The 25,094-nt window shown below is 55.6% G+C and overlaps 11 protein-coding genes across 11 annotated transcripts; 4 read left to right on the forward strand and 7 right to left on the reverse strand.

Annotated features, from left to right (window-relative positions):
* Positions 1 to 204: 204 nt before the first annotated feature.
* On the forward strand, positions 205 to 3,130 carry VC83_06212 (uncharacterized protein). The gene is made up of 5 exons (XM_024469815.1): positions 205 to 987; positions 1,036 to 1,061; positions 1,114 to 1,218; positions 1,267 to 2,143; positions 2,199 to 3,130. The coding sequence occupies exons 1-5, from the start codon at positions 571 to 573 to the stop codon at positions 2,283 to 2,285; spliced, it is 1,512 nt and encodes a 503-aa protein (XP_024324239.1). The 5' UTR covers positions 205 to 570; the 3' UTR covers positions 2,286 to 3,130.
* Positions 3,131 to 3,812: 682 nt separating this feature from the next.
* VC83_06213 (uncharacterized protein) lies at positions 3,813 to 4,902 on the reverse strand. The gene is made up of 4 exons (XM_024469816.1): positions 4,820 to 4,902; positions 4,762 to 4,767; positions 4,590 to 4,691; positions 3,813 to 4,513 (listed from the first exon to the last, which is right to left on the reverse strand). The coding sequence occupies exons 1-4, from the start codon at positions 4,827 to 4,829 to the stop codon at positions 3,963 to 3,965; spliced, it is 669 nt and encodes a 222-aa protein (XP_024324240.1). The 5' UTR covers positions 4,830 to 4,902; the 3' UTR covers positions 3,813 to 3,962.
* On the forward strand, positions 4,903 to 6,069 carry ERV25 (vesicle coat component). The gene is made up of 4 exons (XM_024469817.1): positions 4,903 to 5,288; positions 5,345 to 5,468; positions 5,528 to 5,831; positions 5,889 to 6,069. Exons 1-4 carry the CDS (start codon positions 5,043 to 5,045, stop codon positions 5,905 to 5,907), a joined length of 693 nt encoding a protein of 230 aa, XP_024324237.1. The 5' UTR covers positions 4,903 to 5,042; the 3' UTR covers positions 5,908 to 6,069.
* Positions 6,070 to 6,100: 31 nt separating this feature from the next.
* On the reverse strand, positions 6,101 to 10,905 carry VC83_06215 (uncharacterized protein; the record flags this gene model as incomplete). Its single annotated transcript, XM_024469818.1, has 2 exons — positions 6,101 to 10,687; positions 10,746 to 10,905. The coding sequence occupies 2 exons, from the start codon at positions 10,903 to 10,905 to the stop codon at positions 6,720 to 6,722; spliced, it is 4,128 nt and encodes a 1,375-aa protein (XP_024324238.1). The 3' UTR covers positions 6,101 to 6,719.
* Positions 10,906 to 10,977: 72 nt separating this feature from the next.
* Positions 10,978 to 11,589, reverse strand: VC83_06216 (uncharacterized protein; the record flags this gene model as incomplete). Its single annotated transcript, XM_024469819.1, has 2 exons — positions 10,978 to 11,061; positions 11,242 to 11,589. 2 exons carry the CDS (start codon positions 11,587 to 11,589, stop codon positions 10,978 to 10,980), a joined length of 432 nt encoding a protein of 143 aa, XP_024324235.1.
* A 773-nt stretch (positions 11,590 to 12,362) lies between these two features.
* Positions 12,363 to 14,046, reverse strand: SNF7 (ESCRT-III subunit protein snf7). Its single transcript, XM_024469820.1, has 4 exons — positions 13,532 to 14,046; positions 13,146 to 13,350; positions 12,836 to 13,044; positions 12,363 to 12,737 (listed from the first exon to the last, which is right to left on the reverse strand). Exons 1-4 carry the CDS (start codon positions 13,713 to 13,715, stop codon positions 12,655 to 12,657), a joined length of 681 nt encoding a protein of 226 aa, XP_024324236.1. The 5' UTR covers positions 13,716 to 14,046; the 3' UTR covers positions 12,363 to 12,654.
* A 138-nt stretch (positions 14,047 to 14,184) lies between these two features.
* On the forward strand, positions 14,185 to 14,927 carry VC83_06218 (uncharacterized protein; the record flags this gene model as incomplete). The annotated part of the gene is made up of 2 exons (XM_024469821.1): positions 14,185 to 14,325; positions 14,498 to 14,927. The coding sequence occupies exons 1-2, from the start codon at positions 14,234 to 14,236 to the stop codon at positions 14,925 to 14,927; spliced, it is 522 nt and encodes a 173-aa protein (XP_024324243.1). The 5' UTR covers positions 14,185 to 14,233.
* Positions 14,928 to 15,200: 273 nt separating this feature from the next.
* Positions 15,201 to 18,317, reverse strand: VC83_06219 (uncharacterized protein; the record flags this gene model as incomplete). The annotated part of the gene is made up of 3 exons (XM_024469822.1): positions 18,148 to 18,317; positions 17,850 to 17,985; positions 15,201 to 17,084 (listed from the first exon to the last, which is right to left on the reverse strand). The coding sequence occupies exons 1-3, from the start codon at positions 18,168 to 18,170 to the stop codon at positions 15,201 to 15,203; spliced, it is 2,043 nt and encodes a 680-aa protein (XP_024324244.1). The 5' UTR covers positions 18,171 to 18,317.
* Positions 18,318 to 20,040: 1,723 nt separating this feature from the next.
* Positions 20,041 to 22,150, forward strand: VC83_06220 (uncharacterized protein). The gene is made up of 3 exons (XM_024469823.1): positions 20,041 to 20,277; positions 20,377 to 21,297; positions 21,380 to 22,150. Exons 2-3 carry the CDS (start codon positions 20,809 to 20,811, stop codon positions 22,073 to 22,075), a joined length of 1,185 nt encoding a protein of 394 aa, XP_024324092.1. The 5' UTR covers positions 20,041 to 20,277; positions 20,377 to 20,808; the 3' UTR covers positions 22,076 to 22,150.
* Positions 22,151 to 22,694: 544 nt separating this feature from the next.
* Positions 22,695 to 23,356, reverse strand: VC83_06221 (uncharacterized protein; the record flags this gene model as incomplete). Its single annotated transcript, XM_024469824.1, has 1 exon — positions 22,695 to 23,356. One exon carries the CDS (start codon positions 23,354 to 23,356, stop codon positions 22,712 to 22,714), a length of 645 nt encoding a protein of 214 aa, XP_024324091.1. The 3' UTR covers positions 22,695 to 22,711.
* A 427-nt stretch (positions 23,357 to 23,783) lies between these two features.
* On the reverse strand, positions 23,784 to 24,950 carry VC83_06222 (uncharacterized protein). The gene is made up of 4 exons (XM_024469825.1): positions 24,864 to 24,950; positions 24,555 to 24,659; positions 24,104 to 24,471; positions 23,784 to 24,035 (listed from the first exon to the last, which is right to left on the reverse strand). The coding sequence occupies exons 1-4, from the start codon at positions 24,865 to 24,867 to the stop codon at positions 23,958 to 23,960; spliced, it is 555 nt and encodes a 184-aa protein (XP_024324090.1). The 5' UTR covers positions 24,868 to 24,950; the 3' UTR covers positions 23,784 to 23,957.
* Positions 24,951 to 25,094: the final 144 nt, after the last annotated feature.

A 25,094-nucleotide genomic window follows, 5' to 3' on the forward strand; every position in this document is an offset into this window, starting at 1 on the left:
AATCCAGGGATCTAAGGTAGGAACCCAAAAAATCTCTCTTGATCTGATTCTCCCCAACATCACCCTCCCCACCCCTCCTCCTCCTACCCCCCACCCCTCCCTCCTCCTACCCCCCCACCCCTCCCTCCTCCTACCCCCCCTCCCCCCCTCATCCGGGCATCGTTACACCCCATCGCCCGGTACATATCTTTCTTTTTTGGCCAAGGCTCGGTGGTGAAAAGTAAGGATCCCAAAGAGACTCGCCTTCTTTTTCCTCTCTCCATACTACCTCTCCAATACTTGCCACCCTATCTCTTTCCTTCCTTCCGTTCAAAATCGTTCAGCAGTGCGCAGCAGCGCCCCCAGATGTCCGCTTATTTCTGGTAATACCGCCGCAATTGCATTGTATTCAATCAATCTTCCTTGTCTCTGTGACATTCTTAGTAACATTCTGGATCTGCGTTCCGCCCTCACTATCTGTTCTTCCTCTTCCATTCGTCGAGCTCCGAGTATCTATTCCCGTGGGGCTGAAGGAGGCTATCCCGCCTCGGTCTTCCTTCGTTATCGAAATAAAGTCTCCAATCGCCCAGAATGTCTAGTCTACGAGATATAATGGACGTGGATGTGGAGCCTCTCGAGTCTCAAGCCATCCAAAGATCAAGAGACGTCGCGCTCCTCCAAAACCAATCCCTCGACACATTGTCGAGGATAGTACCAAGCACTACACAGCGGTCCGTCAAGAGGAAACGCCTAACCCGCGTCAGCAAGCCTTCATCGTCGGCGGGGTCGCCACGCTCAGGCACCACACGTCGGCGCAGTAGTGGCGCGACAGAGCTGATGGATCCATCGGGTTACGGGCAAGGCGGCTCGCAAAATAATATGAGGCCATCGTTGCCGCGCGGGCTCGAAGCAGAACAGCCTGTCCGATATACTCCAGTCACTGGGCGTGTGAGCAAGGCAAAGAAGGGCCAGCCCGTCCATGTCTGTGAGCAATGTGATGAGCCAAGGGTAAGACTCTATACGATGCCATTGATCTATTCATGCTGACGTTGCCAGGCCTTCACAAGAGCAGAGCACTTACGGTACGGATCTCGGACGGTTGAGACAGATAAGGTTTACTGACGAATATCACAGACGCCACCAACTAAGCCACGAACAAGCAAACCTGCCGTGCACCTTTCCAGATTGTGAGAGGGTCTTTCACCGTCCCGACCTTCTCTCTCGACACATGAGTCGGCAGTAAGATCTCCAACAGCCCTTTCGGGAGCTGAGCTAACAATGAAGCAGTGAAATTCAAGGTGATGGGCCGTATAGGACCAGCCATTACAAGCCTATCGACAACGAGCAGGGATCACGATCATCGTCGACATCGAGCAATCCACGAACACCACCACAAAAGTATTTACCGCAGCAGCCCAACATGAATGCGCCCAACTCATCTCCCAACATCCAGGCTCCCACGGCAAATACAAGTGCAAATATGCGCCTGTCGAAGGAATACGAACCTATAATGGGTTCCTTCCAGGCCGTCAACGTCTCGGAACCCTCAAACCAACGCCCGCGGAGCCGCACCGACGGCTTCGAGACCTCTGGTCTCCGATTCTCCCCCGCGAGCGGCTCCATGACCTCCCACGCCCTCAACACCACCTCCACCTACCACACCATCCCCATGAGCGCCAACATGGCCTCTGACTTCCTCCTCAGCCAGCCTTCCACCCTCGGTCCCGCCTTCGAACAGTCCACCTACTCCTCCCTCACCTCAAACTTCTACTCCGCCTCTGGCCCCGGCGACATCCCCCCACTCACCCTCCAAGTCCCCGACCACGCCTACAACCCCTCCCTAGCATCCCCTCCCTACAACTCCTCCGAGTCCACCTGGTCCACCCCCTCTGACGTCTCGCGCCAAGGCACCGCCTGGCCGCGCGACCGCGCCCTCCCCGCCGGCTGGGCCGCTGCTGAGTCCCTCTCCACGGCTGCGCAGCAGCAACAGCAACCTCTGCTTATCGCGCAGAACATGCATCTTCTCCACCAACAGGGGGGTCTCGATATCGTCCCCGAGCGCTTCGAGGGCCAGTTTATTCCGAATACACGGCAATACGGTAATTCAATTGTGATCTGCCAGCCGCTGGATGAGCAGGGTGGCGTTGAGGGGGCCGGTGATATGGTAAGTCGAGCACGCGTAACCAGGCGATGAAGACTAAGGCTAACGGCACACGCAGTACAACAAAGACGGATCAGACGCGAGGGACTACCCGCACCAGCAGCATGGTCAGTTTATGGATGACCGCTTCTATTGCTATATATAAGGACAAGGGCTCATGTGGATTCGCAGTTTTCGGCAGCGGCTTTTACCACGGTCTTTGAGCCCGCTTTTTCCGGTTTTAATAACTGGTGAGGCAGGCCGCGATATCTTTTTTATTAAAGAATAATTTGTTTGAGAGAGAGGGAAAATGGGGGTGGGTGGGAACAGACGGACCAGATGAGACAGACGAAAAGACAGATGAAGATGGGACAGGAGTCATGATTTTTTTGGGTGTTTTTTTTGGGGATAAGTTAGAGCATACGCACAACCTCGCACCAAACCAACGATCAAACTTCACCACCAACACCGCCACCGCCACCACAACGCCTTTCTTCTAACCCCGATACCCGAAACGGCATAATGACCATATTTTTTAAAGCTTCAATTAAACAACTCTGCTTCTTTGTTTGTTTTTTTGGCTTTTAGTTTTATTATTATTATTATTAACGTTAACTTATACTTCTTGCCTCCTTGCTTTTCTCTGAGTGCTTTGTGGTTTCGTGTGCTTTTATCTTGGTGCTTCCTTCCATCTTCTCATGATGCTTCTTACCTTCCGGCCATTTACTCTTTCATCTCACTTACCGCTTGGTGCTTTTGTTTGCATACCCGTTTTGCCGCACATTTTTGTTTTGATGTTTCTGCGAGGACGGCGGGTTGTGGATGAGATGGGATGATGTGAGATAAGGCATAACACCCACCCTAGGGTCACGTATACAACAAAAGACATACAGGTAGGCATAATCGAGGACAAACGGATAACAGGGGCGGGGAAATATATCCCAAAAGTTACACGCAACTGATGCACCGCATCGATGGTGGGGCTGCGGGTTTAGGTATACGATGGATTGGCACAGCCTGTATGGCTAGCAGTAGAAGAAGTTGATCTTATGAGCTAATCTATATAGGTCTAATAAAACAACTAATAAATTCGTACATTAGCCACTGTTAAGTCGAGCAGAATTTGGGAGTGCAGGTAAAATAGAAAAGATTGTAGAAATCAAATAGGATACCACATAACATGGGTGAGAACACCAGAGCAGAAAATAGGTGTCGTCGATTTAGACGAAGGAGATCATAGATGAATAAAAGATAAAACAAATGCTTTGTTATTTTTGAAGATGTTGTCGACAGCCACTCACTATCCAATGGCTGTAAGAGTTCAATACATTACATTACAAGCTGTTGACAGATCCAACCGTTAGATTGCATGGTTCCCGCAAGGGCGATGGGGGAGGGCACATATATACACACAATCTGGGAGAGCTCGAAGTGTTACAAGGATGGCAGCTATGGTGGCAGACGAATCTGGAAGGGGGCGGTGGGGGCCCATCGTCGGGGGGGGCAGAGGTTATGCTAGAAGTAGCAGAGATTCGGAGACAGGACAACGAAATCACAAGTGCAAAACAACGTGGATACATGGGTACATTGTGAAACTGCCATTTCATTACTTGCAACCTCAAGAAGGCATAGAGTGAGTGTCCACGCTGACTCAAACCTGTTTTCCCCCACCCAGCCTAGTATCGTCCACATCCGCATCCCATACAAGTACCACTTCCCCTTCACCTTCCCTCAACCCCCCCCCAACGCTTTTCGCAATAAGCAAAACCCCGCGCCCCAACTCCATCCCAGCAGCACCATAAAAAACGCCATTTCCCACGCTACACACACGAAAACCCTTCATCTATCTCCGATCACTAAACGCATCCCGTCCCTGCAACCTCGCATCCCTCTGATCCCCTCCCCTCTGATGATCCGGCGGTCCCTGACTACCACCCCCCTGCAGCAGCGGCGGAAACCCCCCACCCTGTTGTGGCGGTGGGAATCCTGGGAATCCTCCCGGCGGCGGCACTCCCCCAGCCGGAAACTGGAAATTCGGCGGCAACGGCGGCATCCCCGCTGGAAACCCTCCGGGCGGCGGCGGGAAGGGGAGCCCACCCGGTCCTCCAGGAGGGGGGAATGGCATGCCCGCTGGGAAACCCCCGGGTGGTGGGAAGGGGAGAGCGCCGGGTCCACCGGGAGGAGGAAATGGTAGGCCCCCGGGGGGAGGGAATGGAACGGGCATGCCGTTGGGGAGCGTGGGTGGCATGCCGCGGCCGAATGGCGGAGGTGCCCCGCCGAAGGAAGGGCCTCCGGGGGGGTGGGCGAGCATGGGGTTTGAGGCTGATTGTCCTTCGGCGGCGTAGGAGGAGGTGATGGAGTCGATTACTGATTGGGCTTTCTCGTGGCCGATTTCTGTGAAGGTAGGAGTTAGCAGGGGGGTTTGGGAGGTTTGGGGGGCGAGGAGTGGCCGGCAGGGGGGACGGCGTACGTTGGTAGTAGTCGACGACGTTGCGCAGGTGGTTGCGGCCCGTGTTATGCGCTTTGCGCACGCTCATGGAGTCGTGCGTGAGGTAAACATCGCAGTAGTCGCCTGGAGGGTTAGAATGAGGTTATGGAGGCGAAACGATTCCAAGCTTCGCGCGGTGAGTGTAGGAGCTTACAAAAGACTAATTTGCGGTTAGTTGACATCCATACATGGATCGTGCAGGAGTAACTTACATTTCGGCATATTTGCGGCGTTGTGGTGAGCTTTGCTGAAGCTTCAATTCTCGATTTTGCTGAGGTCAAAGAGGTGTTTGAGTTTAGCCTTGCGTCGAGCGAACGTTAACTTTGATGCGGAATGGGAACAAACTGCGCACGTGACAGCCTACAGGGGTGAACCAACCACGTCGCTTAAAGTTCCTGGCACGTAGCTCTGACGGGATCCCCTTTCCCCAAGCCCATGCGACAGTCCCCCGAACGACGACAACTCACCATGGCGTACCCCCAATCGATACTGCGCGTGCTGTGCGGGCTCGCGCTGCTGCTCGCCTGTGCTGAGGCGCTGCACTTCGACCTTATGGCTGTGAAGAGGCATGATTCCAAGAGCGAGAGGTGCATTCGTAACTTTGTCTCCAGGAACACGCTGGTTATGGTCACGTCGACGATTAGTGGGCATAAGGGCGATGGAATGCAGGTTAACATTCATGTGCGTATGGCTGGGGGATAGGGATGGGGGAGTGGCAGTTGCTGACATCGGTGCAGATCAAGGATGCGGTAGGGAACGAGTACGCGCGTGCGAAGGACGTTGCGGGCGAGAAGAGGATGGCGTTTACTTCGCTCGCGGACTCGGCGTTTGATGTCTGCTTCGAGAATATCTTGTACTCTAGTATGCCATCCAAGCCCCCCGCGGAGCCCGAGACCATGATTTCTAACGAAACCCTCCAGACACTGCACCCCAACCACACACCAGGAAGATCGAGCTCGATGTTGACATAGGAGCCGACGCCAAGGACTGGTCTGCCATCCAGGCCACGGAGAAGCTCAAGCCGGTCGAGACCGAGCTGCGCCGCATCGAAGAGATGGTCCAGGAGATCGTGAACGAGATGGACTATCTCCGTACCCGCGAGCAGAAGCTGAGGGACACGAATGAGAGCACCAACAACCGCGTTAAGTGGTTTGGCTTTGGCACCGCCGGCATGCTCGTGGCGTTGGGAGCGTGGCAGATTGTCTATCTACGGGCATACTTCAGGTGAGGATTGAATTTGGTGAAATTGTTGCCTCGTATGACTTTGCTAACTGGGACTAGGTCGAAACATCTTATTTGAGCGACCTTTTACGATAGTGTGTGTGTGTTGGCGAGTAATGAGATATGGCCATATGAGGTACAGGGTGTGTTAAAATACCGGGGGACCAAAAGAGGGCATCCAGGGAGGCGCATTGTTATATACACCAATGGAGTCAATTGAAACATTCCATTTCCTTAGTCGGCATGAGCCGATTGTCCCCTTAGAGTGTGACCGTCTATCCGTCGACCTACCCCTCGCTGGTGAAACAAGCATGACAATGTCTAAATAGTCTCTTGTGAACATGCAATAGATGATGCGGTGACAAGTGGCACCAAATGTGTATTGATTTGATGCATTGGGTACGGATATGACCCGATATCGACCCGGGTAACACCACTTTGCCCGCCATTTATAACACCAGACAACATTTTCACACTTTTTGCATCGAGTAAGACTTACTATTCGAGAACCCATTCATATTTTATAGAAAACTGCAAATGATAACAAGCTGTATCCCAGGATAGAGCCCATCCCCAACGAGACCAACTATCGTAACATCGTATAATCGTAACACGGTATCAGACCAAAACACTATGCCATACACGAATGTTTATACACCAGAAGAAGCGAGCGAACTTCAAAATGCACACCCCATTACAGCCTCTCCCTCCTCGCGTGTCGTCCAGTCCCATCCATGTCCCGAGTATCAAGAAACCAAAAAAAGAGCGTTGCCATTTCGAAAAAGAGAGAGAACCAAAAAAACAGCCATCAACAATATCGTAAAACAAAATAATCGCATAAAATCCCAAGTTGGTCTGAACCGTTGTTTATCCGCCCCTTGAACCCAGCCCTTAAGCTCCAATCAAGCGCCTAAACAAACCTTTAATCGGCCCCTGGCGCATCTTCTCCTTCGCATCCTGATCCAGCGTAGACGCCCTCCTCTTCCGCCTCTCTTCCCTATGGCCCTCATGCCTCTTCCTCCTCTCCTCCTCCCTCGCCACATCATCCGGCCCCGGCTTCCCACCACGCCCCTCCTTCTCCTCCCTCGCCCTGCGCTCCGCCCGCCTCTCCGCCTTCCGCTTATCATGCGCCTCCTGCTCTTCTGGCGTCCGCACCTTGCGCGATCGGTCGCTCCCATGATGCGAGCTCTTCGGCCTGTCAGCGGGAGAGGCGGCGTCCTTCTTCCTTCCCCCCACTAGCTCGCTCTCGCCCTTAATCTCGCGATCCATCTCGCTCTCCGCCTTCCTCTCACGCCCAATCTCACTTTCTCCCTTGAGGCTAATCAGATTCGGCTTCTCAGCTGCGTCGACGCCACGGCTCTTTCCATCGCCCCGGTTGGTAGTACTATGCCGTCTCCTCCTCTCCCTGTGACTCGCCCTTGCAGCCTCCTCATCAGCCTTCCTCTTCTCCTCCTTCACGCGCAGTTTCTCCTCCTCCGCCCTCCGCTTCTCCTCCCTCAAACGGCGCCGCTCCCGTCGCTTCTCCTTCTCCACCCTCGCCACTTCCTCCGCCTCTTTCAGCGCCGCCGCCTCCTCCGCCTCTCTTTGCGCCCTCTCTTCCGCCTCAGCAGCTTCGCGCTCAGCTGCGCGTTTGGCGCGTCGTTCCGCCTTCCTCGCATCATGCGCAGCCTGTTCCTCCGGCGTACGCTCCCTCTTCACTTCTCGATCCCGTTCTCGATCCCTCTCCTTCTCCTTCCCCCAATTCCCCATACTCATCCCTGAATCATGGCGCTTGGGTAGTTTAGGCTGAAGCCCTTTCCAGAACTGGGTTATGCTCGCGTCGCTCTCGCGGCGCTTGCGGGGGGGGGCTTCGGGGGAGAAAGGGGGGAGGGAGCGGTCTTTGTCGCGCGAGGAACGGGAGTGGTGGTGGCGGGAGGAGTGGGAGGAGGGGTGCATGGAGCGGCGCTTGGAGGAGGAGGGGGGTGGGATGGCGTCGCCGGCTGGTTCGGTGGACTCTGGCTCTTCGACGATGGCGCGGTCTGTTATCGCTTCGGGGGCTGGTTCTTCTGCTGGAGCTGGTTCTTCGGCTGGAGGAGCTTCCTCAGCGGGAGCTGCCTCCTCAACAACAGCAGCCTCCTCAGCGGGAGCGGCTTCTTCAGCAGGAGGTGCTTCCTCGGCGGGCGCAGCCTTTTCAACAACAGCAGCTTCCTCAGCTGGGGCAGGTTCTTCAGCTGGGGCAACCTCCTCAGCTGGTGCCGCCTCTTCAGGGGCCGCCTCTGCGGGGGGTGCTTCCTCGGCGGGAGCTGCTTCATCGACGGGAGCAGCTTCTTCAGCTGGGGCGGCCTCCTCTACAGGTGCTTCTTTTTCGACTGGTGCTGCCTCTTCAGCTGGTGCTGCCTCTTCAGCTGGTGCTGCCTCTTCAGCTGGTGCTGCCTCTTCAGCTGGTGCTGCCTCTTCAGCTGGTGCTTCTTCTGCCGGGGCGGCTTCCTCAGCTAGCGCCGGCTCCTCGGCTGGCACCGCCTCTTCGACTGGCGCTGCTTCCGCAGTTGGTGCAGCTTCTTCGGCCGGTGCAGCTTCCTCTGCTGGTGCAGCTTGCGCAGATTCCTCTTTGGCTGGAGCGGCTTCTTCAGCGGGTGCATCTGCAGCAGGTGCTTCTTCAACTGGTGCAGCTTCCTCAGTCGGTGCTGCCTTTTCGACTGGGGCAGCTTCCTCAACTGCAGCGGTCTCTTCGGCAGGTTCTTCTTCAGCTGGAGCAGCTTCCTCTGCCGGAGCGGCCGCTTCGACTGGAGCAGCTTCCTCTGCCGGAGCGGCCGCTTCGACTGGAGCAGCCTCTTCAGCGGGTGCCTCTGCAACAGGTGCTTCTTCAACTGGTGCAGCTTCCTCAGTCGGTGCTGCCTTTTCGACTGGGGCGGCTTCCTCGACTTCAGCGGTTTTTTCGGCAGGTGCTTCTTCGGCTGTAGCAGCTTCCTCTGCCGGAGCGGCCGCTTCGACTGGAGCAGCCTCTTCAGCGGGTGCCTCTGCAGCAGGAGCTTCTTCAGCCAGCGCCTCTTTCTCGCCAACGGCTGCCTCTTCGACTGGTGCAACTTCCTCAGCAGGAGACGCCTCGGGGGGTGCTTCCTCAGCTGGTGCGGCTTCCTCAGCAGGAGCCTCTTTTTCGGCTGGCGCTTCCTCTGCAGCAGGAGCTTCTTCAGCAGGTGCTGCTTCTTCAACTACAGCCTCCTCAGCCGGTGAAGCCTCTTTAGTCGCGGGCTCATCAGCAGGAGCCTCTTCGGTAGGCGCTGCAGCTTCTTCCGCAGGAGCTTCTACTTCCGCGGCTGCCTCTTCAGCTGGTGCATCTTCAGCTGGTGCCTCGTCCTTTGGCGCTTCTTCAGCAGGTGCTTCCTCGGCTGGTGCTGCTTCAGCTGGTGCCTCGTCCTTTGGCGCTTCTTTAGCAGGTGCTTCCTTGGCTGGTACTTCTACCGCGGGTGCATCTTCAGCGGGCGCTGCTTCTTCAGCTTTGGGCTCTTCGACGGGATCTTCTACTTCGGCGGGCGTTTCTGCAGCTGGTGTTTCTTCGACGGGCGCTGGTTCGACTGGGGTTTGTTCAGCGGCAGGGGCTTCAGCTTCGGCTGGTGTTTCGTCGGCTGGCGCTGCTTCTGCTTCAGCAGGTGCTTCTTCGGTGGTGGTGTCTTCTTCAGCTGGTGCTTCCTCAGCCGGTTTTTCTTCGGCGGGTGCCTCTTTAGTGGCAGGCGCTTCTGCTTCAGCTGGCTTTTCTTCGGCGGGAGCCGCTGCAGCTGGTGCTTCGTCGGCGGGCGTTTCTTCACCGGCAGGCGCTTCTGCTTCAGCTGGCTTTTCTTCAGCAGGAGCTTCTGCAGCTGGTGCTTCCTCAGCTGGCGTTTCTTCGGCTGGGGTGGCCTCTTCGACTGGGGCGGCCTCTTCAGCAGGTGCCTCTGCGGCAGGTGCTTCCTCGGCCGGAGCTGCTTCTTCAACGGCAGCCTCATTAGGCTTATCAGCCTCAGCCTCAACCGCTACTGATTCAGCAGGAACAACCCCGCCCTCGTCATCAGCGGGAGCTGCCTCCTCCTTCTCATCGCCAGCGACAGGCTCATCGCTCTTCGCGGGTTCTTCTTGTCCCTCAGCGGGCTTCTCATCTTCTGCTGCTGCGGGAGCGGGTTGGTTATCGTCAGCATTTTCTCCCGAGGGCGTCTCGTCGGCTGGTGCGGGCGGTGCGTCTTCGGTCGGGTTGGCGTCGTCACTTACGGGTGCGGACTCCGAGGTGGGAGCGGGGTCGGGGGCGGGCTCTGGTGTGGCTTCTTCGGCGGGGGTAGATGCTTCTTCGGCAGGGGTTGCTTCGGCTGGAGCTGGTTCTTCTGCTGCTGGTGCCTCTTCAACAGGAGCGGCTGCTTCGACAGGAGCTGGGTCTTCTGCTGGTGGTGCTGCTTCCTCGACAGGAGCGGCTGCCTTAGCGGGAGCTTCATCAGCTGGAGGATCACCAGCTGCCTCCTCCGTTGCTCCACCACTCTCCTCAACGCCATCTTCCAGAGCAGTAGCAGTCGGCGCGCCTTCATTATCCGAAGCATCACCCAACAACAACTTCTGCTTCTTCGCAGCCGCCGCCTTCTTCTTACTCTTCTTATTCGCCATCGGAGCGCCGAACCAGGAGACGGTCTTCTCCTTCTTCTTCTTGGCGTTGCTGTTTCCCTTGTGGGAATGTGATGAGATGGCCGAGTTTGACGGTTTCGGGTCGGGTGATGATGGTGGCTGTTGGTCCTCAGTTGGTTGGCTTGAGGGTTCCTCGATGATGTCTTCAGGTTTGACTAGGATTGTCTCTTCTGCGGCTTCTGGGGGGGCGTGTTGTTCCTCCTCGTGAGGTTCTGGAGGGTCTCCTTGTTGTTGTTCTTCTGGGGGGTCGGTGCTGTGTCAGAGTGTGTTATATCTTCGTAGTCGATGGCAACTCACGTCTTTCCTGCTCGAGCTCTCGTTCTTCCTTCTCTCTCGCAGCTTCCAAAAGCTCAAGATCGTCGGCGTTGCTCTTGAAGGTGATCGGCTGGCTTACTGCAGTGTAGAGCACTTTAGAAGGGCTGAACTGAGTCCTATAAGGACAGAATGAAATTTCCATACTGGAAGTGGAGAGAGATCAGACTTGTGCTTGAAGTTACCTAGTGTAACCGAGAGCAAATAGGTACGAAGCCTATGCTTTTATTTCCATGCGCTCGGCCTGCCCTTCAGTGTGCCACTCAGGAATGCGTTGCTGCACCACACGGATGCGTGGATGCTGTGTAGGTCAATGAAAAGGGTCGGGTAACATTGGGCGTGTGCCAGCGGTGGGTGTGGCACTGAGAGAGCAGAAACGTGGAACGATAGAGGGGAGTGTAGGGTAATGTAGCTTGCTCGAGATCAAAGGGGAGGTTGAGGGACTTGTAGGGTCTAAAGGACGCAAGTAGCCAGGTCTTACCTTGGTAATCTGGAGATCAATCTGTTGATAATCGTGCCTGACTTCGATTGGACGAAGCGGACCCATTGGGCCACGTCGACAGCTTGGTAGGACTATTGAGAGTCCCTCCCTCCCTCCCTCTGTCATGGCGACATATGGTTTTTTTTCCGCGCCGGTGCCCAACCTGCGCGTTAAGCCGGAAAGCGTTTGGGCATGCTCCAGCCCGAACTGTGGCACTGACTGCAGTTGAGGCCATTGGGAGTGCATCGCACGGGATGGGATGGGGCGTGCACGGCGCATGGTTGCGTTTGTGCTCAATGCCCGTTGGTTGGGTAGAGATAGATAAACTGGAGAATAAGATGTTTTCATTCCATGTCTTGTTCCTGGATTGGACGATTGAGACAGCAGGGTTGTACCGGACCGGACTGTGTGTGTTATAGAGTGGAAGTGCAGGAGAGAGAGATGGTTGGAATTGGGGTGGTCGACGTGGTTCGCCTCGGATTATCTTAGCTGCAACGAAACGGACGAGGCGTACTGTGCGTGGATGTATACTGTGCATATATACTGACAAAACCATATATTCCCTTCTATCTTCTATCTTCTATCTTCGGATCGGATCGGATCGAATCGAATCGGCAGCGAACACACAGCTCCCCGCGGCCGCTCACCAACTTCTCAACAAACACACGAGTACACACTGTAGTTATTCCCATGTACCGTTATACTGTAACTAGCGGCGGTAGAGAAAGAGATCAGCATACATATACCAGCTGGGCAAGCAGGGCGTCTGACAACTTGATGCTTCTTTCCGTATCTTTCCGCCTTCCCTTTACTTCGTACTCAAGTCCTCCCCTCTTTCTCCCTCCCCCCCCCGCTCAAAGATATCCGATATCCCCCACAACATCCACCACAGATATCCCCCACCACAGGCATCCCCACAGACAACAGACATCACACGTGATACACTTACCACACATCTCACACAGCACCATCAAGCTAGATCATAACGTTTAACTATCCCAACATGCTAACCTTAAGCCACCCTCCCCGAGGTCACCCCTCCCCTCATCCTCCCCTCACCCCTCCCCTTACCCCTCCCCTCACGGTATCGAAATGTATAAGCCACCCAGGCCAAACTAAACCCCCACCAAAAAGCACAACTCCATCTGACACAAAACCCCCGCAAAGAACGATCCCCCCCCCCAAACTCTGTCACGGACTCAGTCCATGATCCAACCACCCTCTTCTCGAAAAACAGCAGCCTCCCTCCCAGTGCAATGCACACGCGGAATCAATAATATAAAATAGAAACGTTCAAAAAAAACCACCCTCCGCCTTCTCGTGCCTGTGTGTGGGTGTGTACTGTGTACCGTGGGTGTGTAGTAGTAGTACTCGTATTGTATTGGAAACTCTCAAACTTCACAGGACCAGTCCCTACATCGCCATCTCCGCCTGCAGTTTCCTCAGCTCCTCTTCCTCATCGTCTTCCTCTTGGCGGGCGGGCTGCTTGTTCTTCACTATGGGGTGCGTTAGCCACTGTTCATCTCAAGTCTCAAACTCCCAACTTGGACTCCCTGGAGAGAAGGCGAGGGTGGAAAATGCGGGGGGTACGTACGCTCTCCATTCACCGCTGCAGGCAACCTATGAATCTCATCCGACACCGGCACCGTCCCCGTCTTCAGCATCTTATCATCCAGCTGCTCCTGCTCCATCTCCGCCAACTCATCATCCAGCTCCGACTCATCAATCGTCTCGCCAAGCGGGGTATTCGTGATAGCATTCGCGATCTCCTCGCCCAGCGCGTGCTGTTCCCTAAGGTCCTCCCTATGCGTTTGTCAGTACCCAGTCTCCAATCTCGTATCCCATATATCCAAATCCAAATCCAAGGATAGGCTGGGGATAGAGCCTAGGGGGTTAAAACATACATGGTCTGATCCACAACATCGATATTCAACTTCCCATGAATCTGCTTCATAGCCTGCCCAGCCCTCTCCATCGCCGCCAGCGTCTCACGATTGATATTCGCCGCCTCAATCGAGTAGATCTGCTGCTCCAGCGTCGAGATCTGCGCTAGGGTCTGGTCGAGCGTGTGTTCATGCTGCTTCTTGCGCTTCAGCGCTGCTCGTGCCGCTGCAGTCTATTAGCATCCTCTTCACAATCCACTTTTCCCTATCATCCCAGTCATCCCAACCACCCTAACCACCCTAACCATCCCACCACACACCTCCCACAACCACCACATCATCCAGGGATCGACCTAGGCGACTGGTACAAGACAAGACCACCAAGTAGAAGACAGAATCAAACTCACCATTCTTATTAGTAGCAATACTCCTCCTCGCAATCCCATCCTGCTCATCCATCTGCGTCTGCAAATGCCTCTCCCTCTTCTGCAACATCTCGAGCTGCGACCTCAGTCCTAGAATCGCATTCTTGGGCGTGTCCTTGCGGCTCTGCGCGCTCTGCCCGCCGAACCAGCCCCACATGCCTGACATCCTGCTTCGTCAAGCTGGTCTGCTGTGTCGTGGTGGGTGGAGAGGGGGAGGTGGAGGTGGAGGTGATGGAGGTGGTTATAGCGGAGGGAAAGGCTTCGAAATGGAGTGTGGCCGGCGTGTTCGTGGGTGTGCCTTGTGGCGACGACGGGTGGTGTATGGCGGGGTACCACTTCTGCCTCAACCCTCTTCCCTTTGTAAAAATCCTTCTTCGTCTCCTCAGTATCGTCGTAAGACACCAGTATAAATAAATCCCCGAGTATCGAGAGAGGTACCAAGACTGTGTCTTCGTTATCGCAAGCAAAAGCCCGTTTTCTAAGATTGATATATAAGATGGAGGTGCTGCTTGGATGACGATGGCGCCGCTAGGGACAGGTTAGTTAGCGCCACTCCGGTTCCGCGTGCTGCGTGGCAGTCATGTGATCTAGGACACCGCTTTAGAACCTTACAACCTTGACTTTACTCTTTGCCAGTTTGGGAAGGAATCTATACGATTGTGAGAAAGAAGCGACGAAGAGAAGATGGCGAATTCGGGACCGCCTCCTGCGCGGTTATGTGCGCTTTCTGATCTAAAGGAGAGGGGGGTGGGTGAGAAGGTTAGGGTGCTCGGGTGGTGAGTTTGGATTTATTCAATTTATTTCGCTGAATTTATATATCTCGAACGCCCCATTTCTCTTTATTATATACGCTCTACGCCATAAAGGAAGAGATGAAGAGATATAAACTTTCTCTACGCTTCTATTTTTGCTATCCAACTCAAATTTCAAAAAGCTAACCCCCCACAGTATAACACACTACAACACCACCACCGCCCTCCTAACTCTTCACCCCCCCCACCCCCCCTCCCCTTCCTCCCCCACCGCCGCCATCCACCACCACGCAGCACTCATCGACCTAACCCTCCTCCTCTCCTCCTCCTCGCCCCCCCAAACCAGCATCGGGGAATGGGTGAACGTCATCGGGTACATCACTTCACAATCCCCTCCCTCCGCCGCCGTTCCACCTCCGCCTGCAGGACGAGGAGAAAGAGGGAGTCGGAGAGGAGGCCGGAGGGGGAAACGCGAAGAGGGAGAAGGGTCTAAGGGGGAACATCGCACGAGCATCCAAGCCCTCCTCCTCTGGCCTGCTGGGTCACTGAATATCCAAGACTACGAACAAGTCGTCGCAGACCTAAAAGCCGAGACCGATTTGAAGAAACCTGAGATGGTAGTATAATGATCTATGATAAAAAAAGCACACGCACAGGGGAGCAAAAAAGGAGACCAGCACAGATGACAAGAGACTACCAAAATAATGAGATAAAAAACCCTGAAGAATGAGCGAGCCTAAGAGCCTAACGAGCAAAAAAACGACGACCGCCTGATCCAATTCAACGACCCTCTCTCTTCCCCTATGGGAATCCGATTATTATACAACCACCCCCCTCCCCCATCTCCTCCAATCACCCATTGCCTTATAGCCAACCAGCAACCATCCACAGCCACCAATCTACAAATCCTTCAACTTATCCTTCAACTTCCCAAAAAAGCTCCTCCTCTTCTTCTGCTGCGCCTCCTTCGCCAACGCCGCACTAGGGCTCCCACTCGGCGACTCCCTCGGCGAAGCAGCAGCAGCAGCCTTCGTCGCCGCCACCCCAGCCGTAGAATCCTTCGCCGGCGTCGCTGGCGCCGCGCCGATCGACGTCGCCGGGACAACACCGCTTGCTACACCAGTGGTAACTACAGGGCTCGTCTGCTTCTCAACTGGCTGAATCGTCCCAGGCGAGATACCACTCAAATCACTAACCACCGACTCCTTCGGCAGCGACGCCTCCCTGACTACCACCTCCTCCCTCGCCGCCGCCACAACCGCGGGTGCAGCGATAGCCGGCGCCGCGGTAGCGACAGCCCCCCCAGCAGCCGACGACGGCGCAGACTCCCCCTTCGACATATCCGTCGGCACCTCCCTCAGCAGCTCGCCCTCAACCTCCTTCTTCTCCTTCACTGGAACCTGGTACGCGGCAGCCTCGGGACTCTCATGCGCCGCGCTTATCGACTCGCGCACTGGCGCTGGCACGGCGTCCGAGGCGGCTGGGATACCAGCTACGGACTGGCGCTTGGCGGTCTCGTTGATGCTGGAGATAGACTCGCGGATGGAGTCAGCGATCGGGGTCGATTTCGAGACCTGGCTCGGGCTAGGCCCATTCGCGACAACCTCGCTGACCTTATCCTTCGCCGCGGACCCCACCGCGAATGCCGCGCCGCCAACAGCTACCACAGCAGCACCGACAGCGGCCGCGGCGCCCGCAGCGCCGAACTTGGCGTCGTGCGCCTCCTTGGTGGTATCATCCGAGGTGACAGGCGCGAGCGGGACGCCGGAAAGGAGTTCGCGCTCAACCTCCTTCTTCTCCTCGACCTCCTCTGGGACGGCGCTCGCTTCGGGAGGGAAGTTAGCAGCTTCCTGGCTCTCCTTGACGACGTCAGGGACGCTGCTTTCTTTCGTCTCGAGGGGGACGGTGCCGGCGAGCGCAGCGGTTGTGGCGGAGGGTCCGACGGATTGGATGGTCGCGGTGTCTTTGCCCTTGATGTTCTTCTCGAGGGGCACGGCGCCGGCTAAGGCAGCAGTGGTGGCGCCGGGGCCGACGGATTGGATGGTTGGGCAGGCGTCGTAGTTTCCTGCGCCGCCCTCGCCCATTGCTAGGCTGGATTCGGGGATAAGTCCACCCTTAGAGGTGGACGGGAGGTCTAGGACACCGGTTCCCTTGGCATCGCGCTCGGCCTCGTGGGTAACGACTGGAGGCTGGAAGGGCGCGGTTCCGAGACCACCGCTCTTCTCGTAGGACTCCTTGTCCGTCCTGATGGTCGAGGCGATGGTGTTCCCGGTGATCGTGCTTGGGTGGGGAACGGGCTCGCCGGGGGCGAGGGTGATGGGGTTACCGCCGCCAGCAGTGGCGGGGATGGGGTTCACGCTGTAAGTTGGCTCCTTGGCCAAGTCGGCTGCCTTGAGCTCCTCGTCATCGTGCACGCCGGAGGCGATGGTGTTGGCGTTGATGGTGCTTGGGTGGGGGACGGCCTCACCGGGCGCGAGTGTGATGGGGTTGCCGTTGCCGGCGGAGGCGGGGATGGGGTTCACGGAGAAGCTCTCTGGTTCCGTGGCGGGGGTTTCGGGGAAGGCGCCGGGGAGGGCGGTGGAGCTGCCGTTCTCTTTTGGCACGTCCTTTGCCAGGGCGGCGGTGGTGGAGTTGGGAGCGACGCCGGACATGATTGCGGTTGCGGCGGGAGTATGAGTGTGTGTCTTGATGCGGTCTGTGGTGAGGTAGTTGTTGAGGTTGCCCAGGCTATCTTTCTCTTGCGGCGCTGTGTGGTCGATCACCCAGTTGCCGTCGACTAAGAACTATACGAGGTAGAAATGTCAGTATTTGTGATTCTCGCGCAGCAATGAGTGAGTCAATGAGTGCTTTTGGTGAGAGACAATGGTGGGTAGGGCGAGGAGGAGGATAAGGGTACAGTAAGAATGAGGGGTCGAGGTGGTCAATGGGAGCTAAGGGATCATTAGGCGATCCACTGGAGGATTGCCTGCATCATGACGCCTTGGTTGGCTTCGGTTGCACCCTCAGCAGGCAGGCGCATCGCCCTCACAGCCAGCTGACCGGACGGACTTGGACCGAACTTGGACCCACCAGTATGGCGGTAGCCAAATGCGATCGCGATCATCGGATTTGTCAGGACGGAAATTCGCCAGAGCTGTCTTCTTTGGACCCCGCTGCTTGTTATTGGGGGCATTCTGGGCATCGCACGCCCTGGGGGATACGTCATACATACACACTAGAGTATGTAGTTTGCGCCAAAACGCCGAGACAAAGGCCCTTGTTCGCGCACCAAGGCGGCCGGCATGCGTGTGCGCAAATACTTCTTAGCCACCGTACTTCCGTGAAGAAGGCTGTATTGTATGTATGTACAATTGCATACGTACAGAGTACAGTACTTGCGCGGTTCCCGGTTTGTAAGCTTGTGCCAGCTTTGCCGACCGGACCCGTAGTATGTAGGACTGTTGCGATCCCGCAGCTTTCAAAAACCACTTGAAGCAGAGGCGCGATCTCTTGTTGGGTTGTTTTTGTGCATGATGTGTCGCAAAGAGCTGGAACTGCGCTTTTCTCACCTTGTAGTATATCTTCTCGGCCGCGCTGGGCAGCGTAACCTCCTTCTCGAAAATGTCGCCCTTCTTGTGTAGCTTCTCTGTCTGGGCCCAGTTGTCGAAGGTGCCTGTGACAATGACCTCGGATGCCGGGTGCTCCCTATGCAGAGAATTGAGTTAGAAATTGAGCACCTTGAGAGCTAATGTAGCTGGGAAGCTGCGGAAGTTCCTTTCTTTCTGCGGGTGGCGAATTCGGGAGCGAAGCAAACGAAGCTGTCGCGACCCTCGGGGGGGGAGCAGCGGGAAGGCAGGGAGGGCTTACCACTCGAAAACGAAGGTTCCCATGGTGAGGATGGGGGGATAGATGATGCTCTGTGGTGAGCGATATGGATATCGCTGTGGTTGGGGATGAATTGGAGGGATGAACTGGAGGGATGAATTGTAGGGATGGGGAGGTTTATGGGAGAGGTTGGTAAGTGTTGTTGGTGTTGGTAGTAGTTGGTGGTGGGTGGGCGGGTGGTGGTGGTACAGTAGTGGTGGGTGGGTGGCTGGGTGATGGGCTGGGCAGGCTGGGAGAGCAGGGTGGCGTTGGGTAGATTGGGCTCACTAGAAAGGGATCACTAGAAAGAGTATCACTAGAAAACATCACTAGGAAGGGTATCACTAGAAAGGGTATCACTAGAAAACATCACTAGAAAGGGTATCACTAGAAAGAGTATCACTAGAAAACATCACTAGAAAGGGTATCACTAGAAAGAGCATCACTAGAAAGAGCATCACTAGAAATAGCATCACTACACTAGAAAGAGCATCACTAGAACGAGTATAGGCAGCACAGTACGGCGTCCTCTCTATAAATTGTAGCAGCAGGTGGCAATAGCAAGAGATGAAGCAGAGGGAGGGTGAGTCTACGGCGCAGTACTTCTGATAAGGCGCGATAGAGGGCGTGATGAGGGGTATCGTGCATGTACCATGTTTCTGTCTCACACCGATGTTGTACGCGTGGTTGAGCGACGGGGTGAGATAGTGGCAATGTATATTAAACACATCAGCTCTCTCGTTCTAGAGGCCTTGCCTTCTAGTAGTTGGCCACTATTACTCTACTCATACAAGAGATTCCACCAAAGGAATCTCTTGTATGAGTGGCCAACTACTATCACCATACATCATAGAGCATAGACTACTGTAGTCTACTACTCTACTACTGTACTACTCTACTCTACTCTACTCTACTACTGTACTACTCGACTACTCTACTACTCGACTACTCTACTCCGCACTGCTCTACTCCGTACTACCCTACTCTACTCTACTACTCTACTACTCTACTACTCTACTACTCTACTACTCTACTACTCTACTACTCTACTACTCTACTACTCTACTACTCTACTACTCGACTACTCTACTACTCTACTACTCGACTACTCTACTACTCTACTACTACCCTACCCCTCTACTTGTATCCAAGCTATAGTTACACCCCCAAGCACAGACCATACCCCCGCTACCCTTCTGTACCTAGCAAAAGACCATCTAGTGGTCTGTGTGCCGTAATGGTATGGTGTCTAATTCACATCCGTCGTTTCCATTATGCTTCTGGAAGCACGCCCAACCACCACCAGCCCACCCACCCAGCCGCCCACCACCTAGCCCACAGCCCACCACCCACCCAGCCCACAGCCCACAGCCCACAGCCCAGCCCACCCAGCCGCCCACCACCCCCAGCCCACCCAGCCCACCCAGCCCACCACCACCACCCCCAGCCCACCCAGCCCACCCAGCCCACCCAGCCCACCCAGCCCACCCAGCCCACCCAGCCCACCCAGCCCACCCAGCCCACCCAGCCCACCACCACCCAGACCACCACCCAGACCCACCACCCAACCCACCACCACCACCACCCACCACCCACCAATCCCCAAAATCATCACCTCCCCCCCCACGCTCACCCATACAAACCAAAACAACCCAAACAACCCAAACAACCCAAACAACCCAAACAACCCAAACAACCCAAACAACCCAAACAACCCAAACAACCCAAACAACCCAAACAACCCAAACAACCCAAACAAACCAAACAACCCCCTCTACTATCTCTCTACTGGTGAACTCATCCTCTCTCTTCCATCCAACCAACCAACTAACAAGCAACTAACAATCAACTAACAACCAACTAACTACTAACCAACCACTAACCAACCACTAACCAACCACTAACCAACCACTAACCAACTCCTACTACGCCACCCACACACAACCCACCCACCAACTATCCTTCAAACTCTACACAAAAACCATCAAAAACCATCGAGAATCATCAAAATAACTCCCCAAACACAACTCCAATAAACCAACAATCTTTGTTCCTACTGTCGTATGCACACTGACCGACCGATTAACTGCCGGAATCCGAACTGTGACACCGAGACAATAAGTCCACACAGATGTGCGTTCGTTCGTTCATGCTTGCTACCTACCTACTTAGCTAGCTTCCTGTCCCACACGTCATTTGTTTGCCATAGCTAACCCTCTCCCCCCCCCTCAGAATCAGACAACAACCGTTCATTAAAAAAAAAAACCAGTCCTCACCAACACAAACCCCCAGTCGACAACAGCAGTCCACTCTACTCACACCTCTGTGTCACTTCCTCACGAACACCCACACGCCTTTCTAAGACCTCGCAATTACGCTCAAGTCGCAAGATCGGCACACCTCACCCCTCACCCCTCTCCCTCACCCCTCACCCCTCTCCCCTCTCCCCTCTCCCCATCAACCCCCCTTCCACAAACAACCCTCCCCCCCAAAAAAAAAGAGCACCCTCAAGGCCACCTGCCACCTGAGGATCTGTACTTTTTCGAGAACATTCCAAACGAACCCGGCCCCATTGAACCACCACCACTGGGCCTTATTTAAAGGGAAACCACCTCGCCCTTTAACTACCACAAACCCACACACACCCCAAGAACTAGCGACAAGATGCCAGGCCACACCTTCCCCGGCCGCCACGGCTCGAACCCCTTCAGCGACGCCCACGAGCCGCCAAAGGCAGGCACCGAGACCCTCCCCACGCGCCCCATCAACCAAGTCGTCGAAGAAGAAGAAGAGGGCGACGCCGTCGCCTCCCCCACCACCGGCACCTTCCCAAGCTCCAAGACCTCGCCGGACCCCTTCGGCAGCAACGGCACCAGTGACGGGGCCCCTTCCTCCTTCAAGCCCTCCTCCGACGGCTTCCCCTCGAATTACGGGATGGGTCGCCGCACCTCGGTGTCAGCGGAGTCGATGAACCCCACCGACTCGGCGAGCGATAAGTGGACGCCGCCGTTCTATCCGAAGACGGAGGAGCAGTTGAAGAGGCTGAAGTCGGCCATTGGGGCGCATACGCTGTTTAGGGCGCTGGATGATGAGCAGAGTCGCATGATTATTGGGGCGTTGGTGGAGAAGCCGATTCCGGCTAGGAATATTAAGGTGAGTTTCACTTTACCTCCCCCCCTCACCTTTCCTTCCCCAGCACCGTAGTCTGAAAGTATGTCCTGACAACCCCAACCAGGTAATCTCCCAAGGCGACCAAGGCGATTACTTCTACATCGTCGAATCCGGCTCCTTCGACATCTACATCCACCCCAGCGGCAGTCTCCAACCCGGCCCCTCCGGCCTCGGCACAAAAGTCGCAACCATAACCGTCGGCGGCACCTTCGGCGAGCTAGCCCTGATGTACGGCGCCCCCCGCAACGCAACCGTCATCTCCGCCACCAACGACTGCGTGCTCTGGGCGCTTGATCGGGTCACCTTCCGCCGGATCCTAATGGACTACACCTTCACCCGGCGCCGGATGTACGAGAAGTTCCTCGCGGAAGTCCCCCTCCTCTCCTCCCTCAACGACTACGAGCGCTCCAAAATCGCCGACGCCCTCGAGTCCTGCAAGTACTCCGCCGGCTCCACGATCATCAAGGAAGGCGACGACGGAGAAGCCTTTTATTTACTCGAAGACGGCCAGGCGAGCGCATACAAAACGGGCGTCGAGAAGCCCGTCAAGAATTACCGCAAGGGCGACTACTTTGGCGAACTAGCCCTCCTGAATAAAGCGCCCCGCGCGGCGAGTGTGGTGTGCGACACGGATGTCAAGGTGGCGACGCTGGGGAAGGATGGGTTTCAACGCCTTCTGGGGCCGGTGGAGGGGATTATGAGGAGGGAGAGATATGAGGGGGTTGAGGGGGTTGAGAGGGTGGATCCGTTGGTTACGTAGGGAGGTGGACGAGGTGGTGGGGGAGTCGCAAGTGTGTGTGTTTTTGTTTTGTTTTTGAGGCACCGCGGTCTGGGGTGTGTTTTTTTTTACACGGCGTTGGGGGGGGGGGGGGGGGTGAAAAGAGCGCTGTAGCTTCGGTGCTGTGCAGAGAGTGTTGTGGGTGAGATGGGGGATACTCTACTCTTGATGGGTGAGTGTGTGGAAGGAGAGAAATGGGCTGGGAGGGGAAGGATGATGGGGAAGAGGATGATGGGGAAGAGGATGAGGTGGGGTGAAGATGAGAAGGCAGAGAGGCATAGAGGAGCGAGATTTCGAGAGGTTAATTGATTATGTTACATTTACACTCCGTTCCAAGTATCTGTGATCAGGTTGTGTGTGTGTGTGTGTTATGTGTCTTTTTATATTTGGACACCCCTCCGGAGGGAATCCTCCATATCTCCACCTGACATCTCATGATATACAGCACTCCCATGTATCAACCAGCGCCAGCACGTGTATTATCCCCCCCCCTCACCAAAACCCCAATCCCCTCATCGACGCCATCCCCTCCCAGAAAACGCCCAAACCCCAGCGCGCAACCCGCAACCCCCAACACCCCCCTCAACCCCAGCGCCAACACCCCCCATCTTCGCGCCTCTACGCCCCCTCAACCGCAAGCCTCTCCCTCCTCAACCCCTCAGCCGCCACGGCAGTCTCCAACACCCTCGCCACACCCGCTCTCCATGAGCATTCAAGAACCTGCAACTCCGCCGCAACACGGTCCTGCGTATCCCTCCTCTCCGCGACGACCAGGTCGATGGCCTCCTTCTCCTCTGCCAGCTCCTTCTCCACACCCCGCAACACCCCCGCAGTGTGCGAGTTTGCAGCAAGCCACTCCTCCTTTGCTTTTGCACCATTCTCGAGGTTTTGCAGCCGCCGCACCCGGAGTCGAAGATACGTACAAGTTATCCCCGAGAGTCTCAGGGCGTTTTCGATCGCTTCCACCGAGGTGTCTGGAGAGGGCGTATCGAGAGATTCGTAGGGGGTCGTGTTAATCGCTTTTAGCTTCTTCGGAGCGCGGGAGGAGGGGTCGAAGCCGTTTAGTAAGGGGCAGGGGGGGAGACGTGGGTGGGTTGGGAGAGGTATGGGGAGGGAGGAGGATATTAATTCGCGGGCGCTGGTGAGGGCGGTGGGGGGGGGGGGGGGTCTATGTCTGTTTTTTCGACTGTTAGATTGGAGGTGGGGAGGGGGGGGGGACGAACAAGGTAGGGATTCAAAGGTTGTTGTTGTTGTTAAGGGCATTTTGGCGGTTTGTGTGTGGTGAGGTGGTGAGGTGGTGAGGTGGTGAGGTGGTGAGGTGGTGAGGTGGTGAGGTGGTGAGGTGGTGAGGTGGTGAGGTGGTGAGGTGGTGAGGTGGTGAGGTGGTGAGGTGGGGTTTCGTGCAGCTTGTGGCTAGCTATCGTAAGGATTGGAGAACTGTTGGGGTGTGGGTAGAGATGGAGGAGGTGCTGGTGGTGATGCGGATGTGTGCGGGTTAATAAATTTGGGTAGATGGATGGATTGGAGATGGGCATCGATATGTATGGGTGCCTTATCTGTAAGGTTCCAACATGCGATTTTTACAACAAGAGTTCTTGAAGAATTTGGTATGGATTTCAACGAGTAGATTACAATTACAACAGCTCACAAATCACACCAATAACCAGACATAAGCAGTAATAAAGGTAAGCTTGTAGTTTTCATTTTCATTTCTACTCGCCCCATCAAGCAAAAAGCAAGAAGGGTTGTTCCTACCCCTCGGACACAAACTATTGACGCCAGAGTGCAATCCCCCACGCCAATCCCAGCCCGTAACCCCCCCCCACCACCAGCCTCAAGTCCAACGTCGTCAGAAAAGACGCGCTTAGACCTTGAAACCTCTCGACGCACGACGTCCACGAGCCTTCTCGAACTTGCGGCCCTTGGACTCGACCTTAGGTTTCTGCGGGGATGCGTGAGTAAATATTCCCCAAACCCCACCTGCCTGTCACGAGAACGGGAAAAACGTACCTTGTGCTTGTGGGGACCCATGCCGAAGTGCTTAACAGCCTCACGTGCGTTCTTGGGTCCACGGAGGAGGAGGGTGTTGCTTCCGGTAGGAGCGCGGAGAGCAAGCTGATCCAGGGTGAGGATCTCACCACCGGCGGCCAAGATGCGGGCGCGGGCAGTGGCGGTGAAGCGGAGGGCCGCGACGCTGAGCTTGGGGACGGTCAGGAGACGGTTGTCGTCGGTGACGGTGCCGATGATGACGACGGTCTTGTTGTTGGACTTCTCGGAGACGTTGGCGACGATCCTGGAGAGAGACACGGGGGGGCGGTTGATGCGGGACATGAAGAGGCGGCGGAGGACGACCTTGTTGAAGGAGGACTCGGTGCGGCCTGTTGTGCCGTGGTGTTGTTAGCTTGCTGATCCTTCTCCTCTCTGTTGTTCTTTGGGATGATGGGCGGAGAGTTGGACTTACGGGCCAAGAAGCGGTAGAGCTTGACGAGCAGCTTCAAGTAGACGTTGTCAGACTTGGGCGCCTTGCGGTGCGTGCTGCGGACATGGTGTGCGTCGAGATCGATACCTATTAGAAAAACCTCCCATCAGCCTATGTTCAATATGCTCTTTGTAAGATCCGGTCTTGCGACTCGAAAAAGTACTTCGCAAAGATCAGGTCGAGAAGAAAGTTCCCTCCCCCAGAGACACCTTGCGGCGAAACTGGAGGGTTCCATTTCTTGACAACTTCATGATCCTCACTTGCATACGAAGGCGAAGATTGGTAACATACCCATCTTTGCGGTTTGTCGAAACTGGTCGTTGTCGTCGGGTTGGTGATGCTGTCGAACAAATTCGCTGGGAGAAATTGAGAATGTGCGCGCGCGGAAAACCTAACCGAAAAAGCTGAGGTGCCTTAGGCATGAAAACACAAAGAAATGCGCTAGCGCCGCTAGCTGCCAACCCCTGCCGGCATGTCAAACCCGCCTCACGGGCCTCTCCTCCTCTACTCTCTGCCGATTCT

The sequence above is a fragment of the Pseudogymnoascus destructans genome, assembly GCF_001641265.1.
Source record: "Pseudogymnoascus destructans isolate 20631-21 unplaced genomic scaffold scaffold_10, whole genome shotgun sequence".
In the NCBI taxonomy this organism is placed as follows: domain Eukaryota; kingdom Fungi; phylum Ascomycota; class Leotiomycetes; order Thelebolales; family Thelebolaceae; genus Pseudogymnoascus; species Pseudogymnoascus destructans.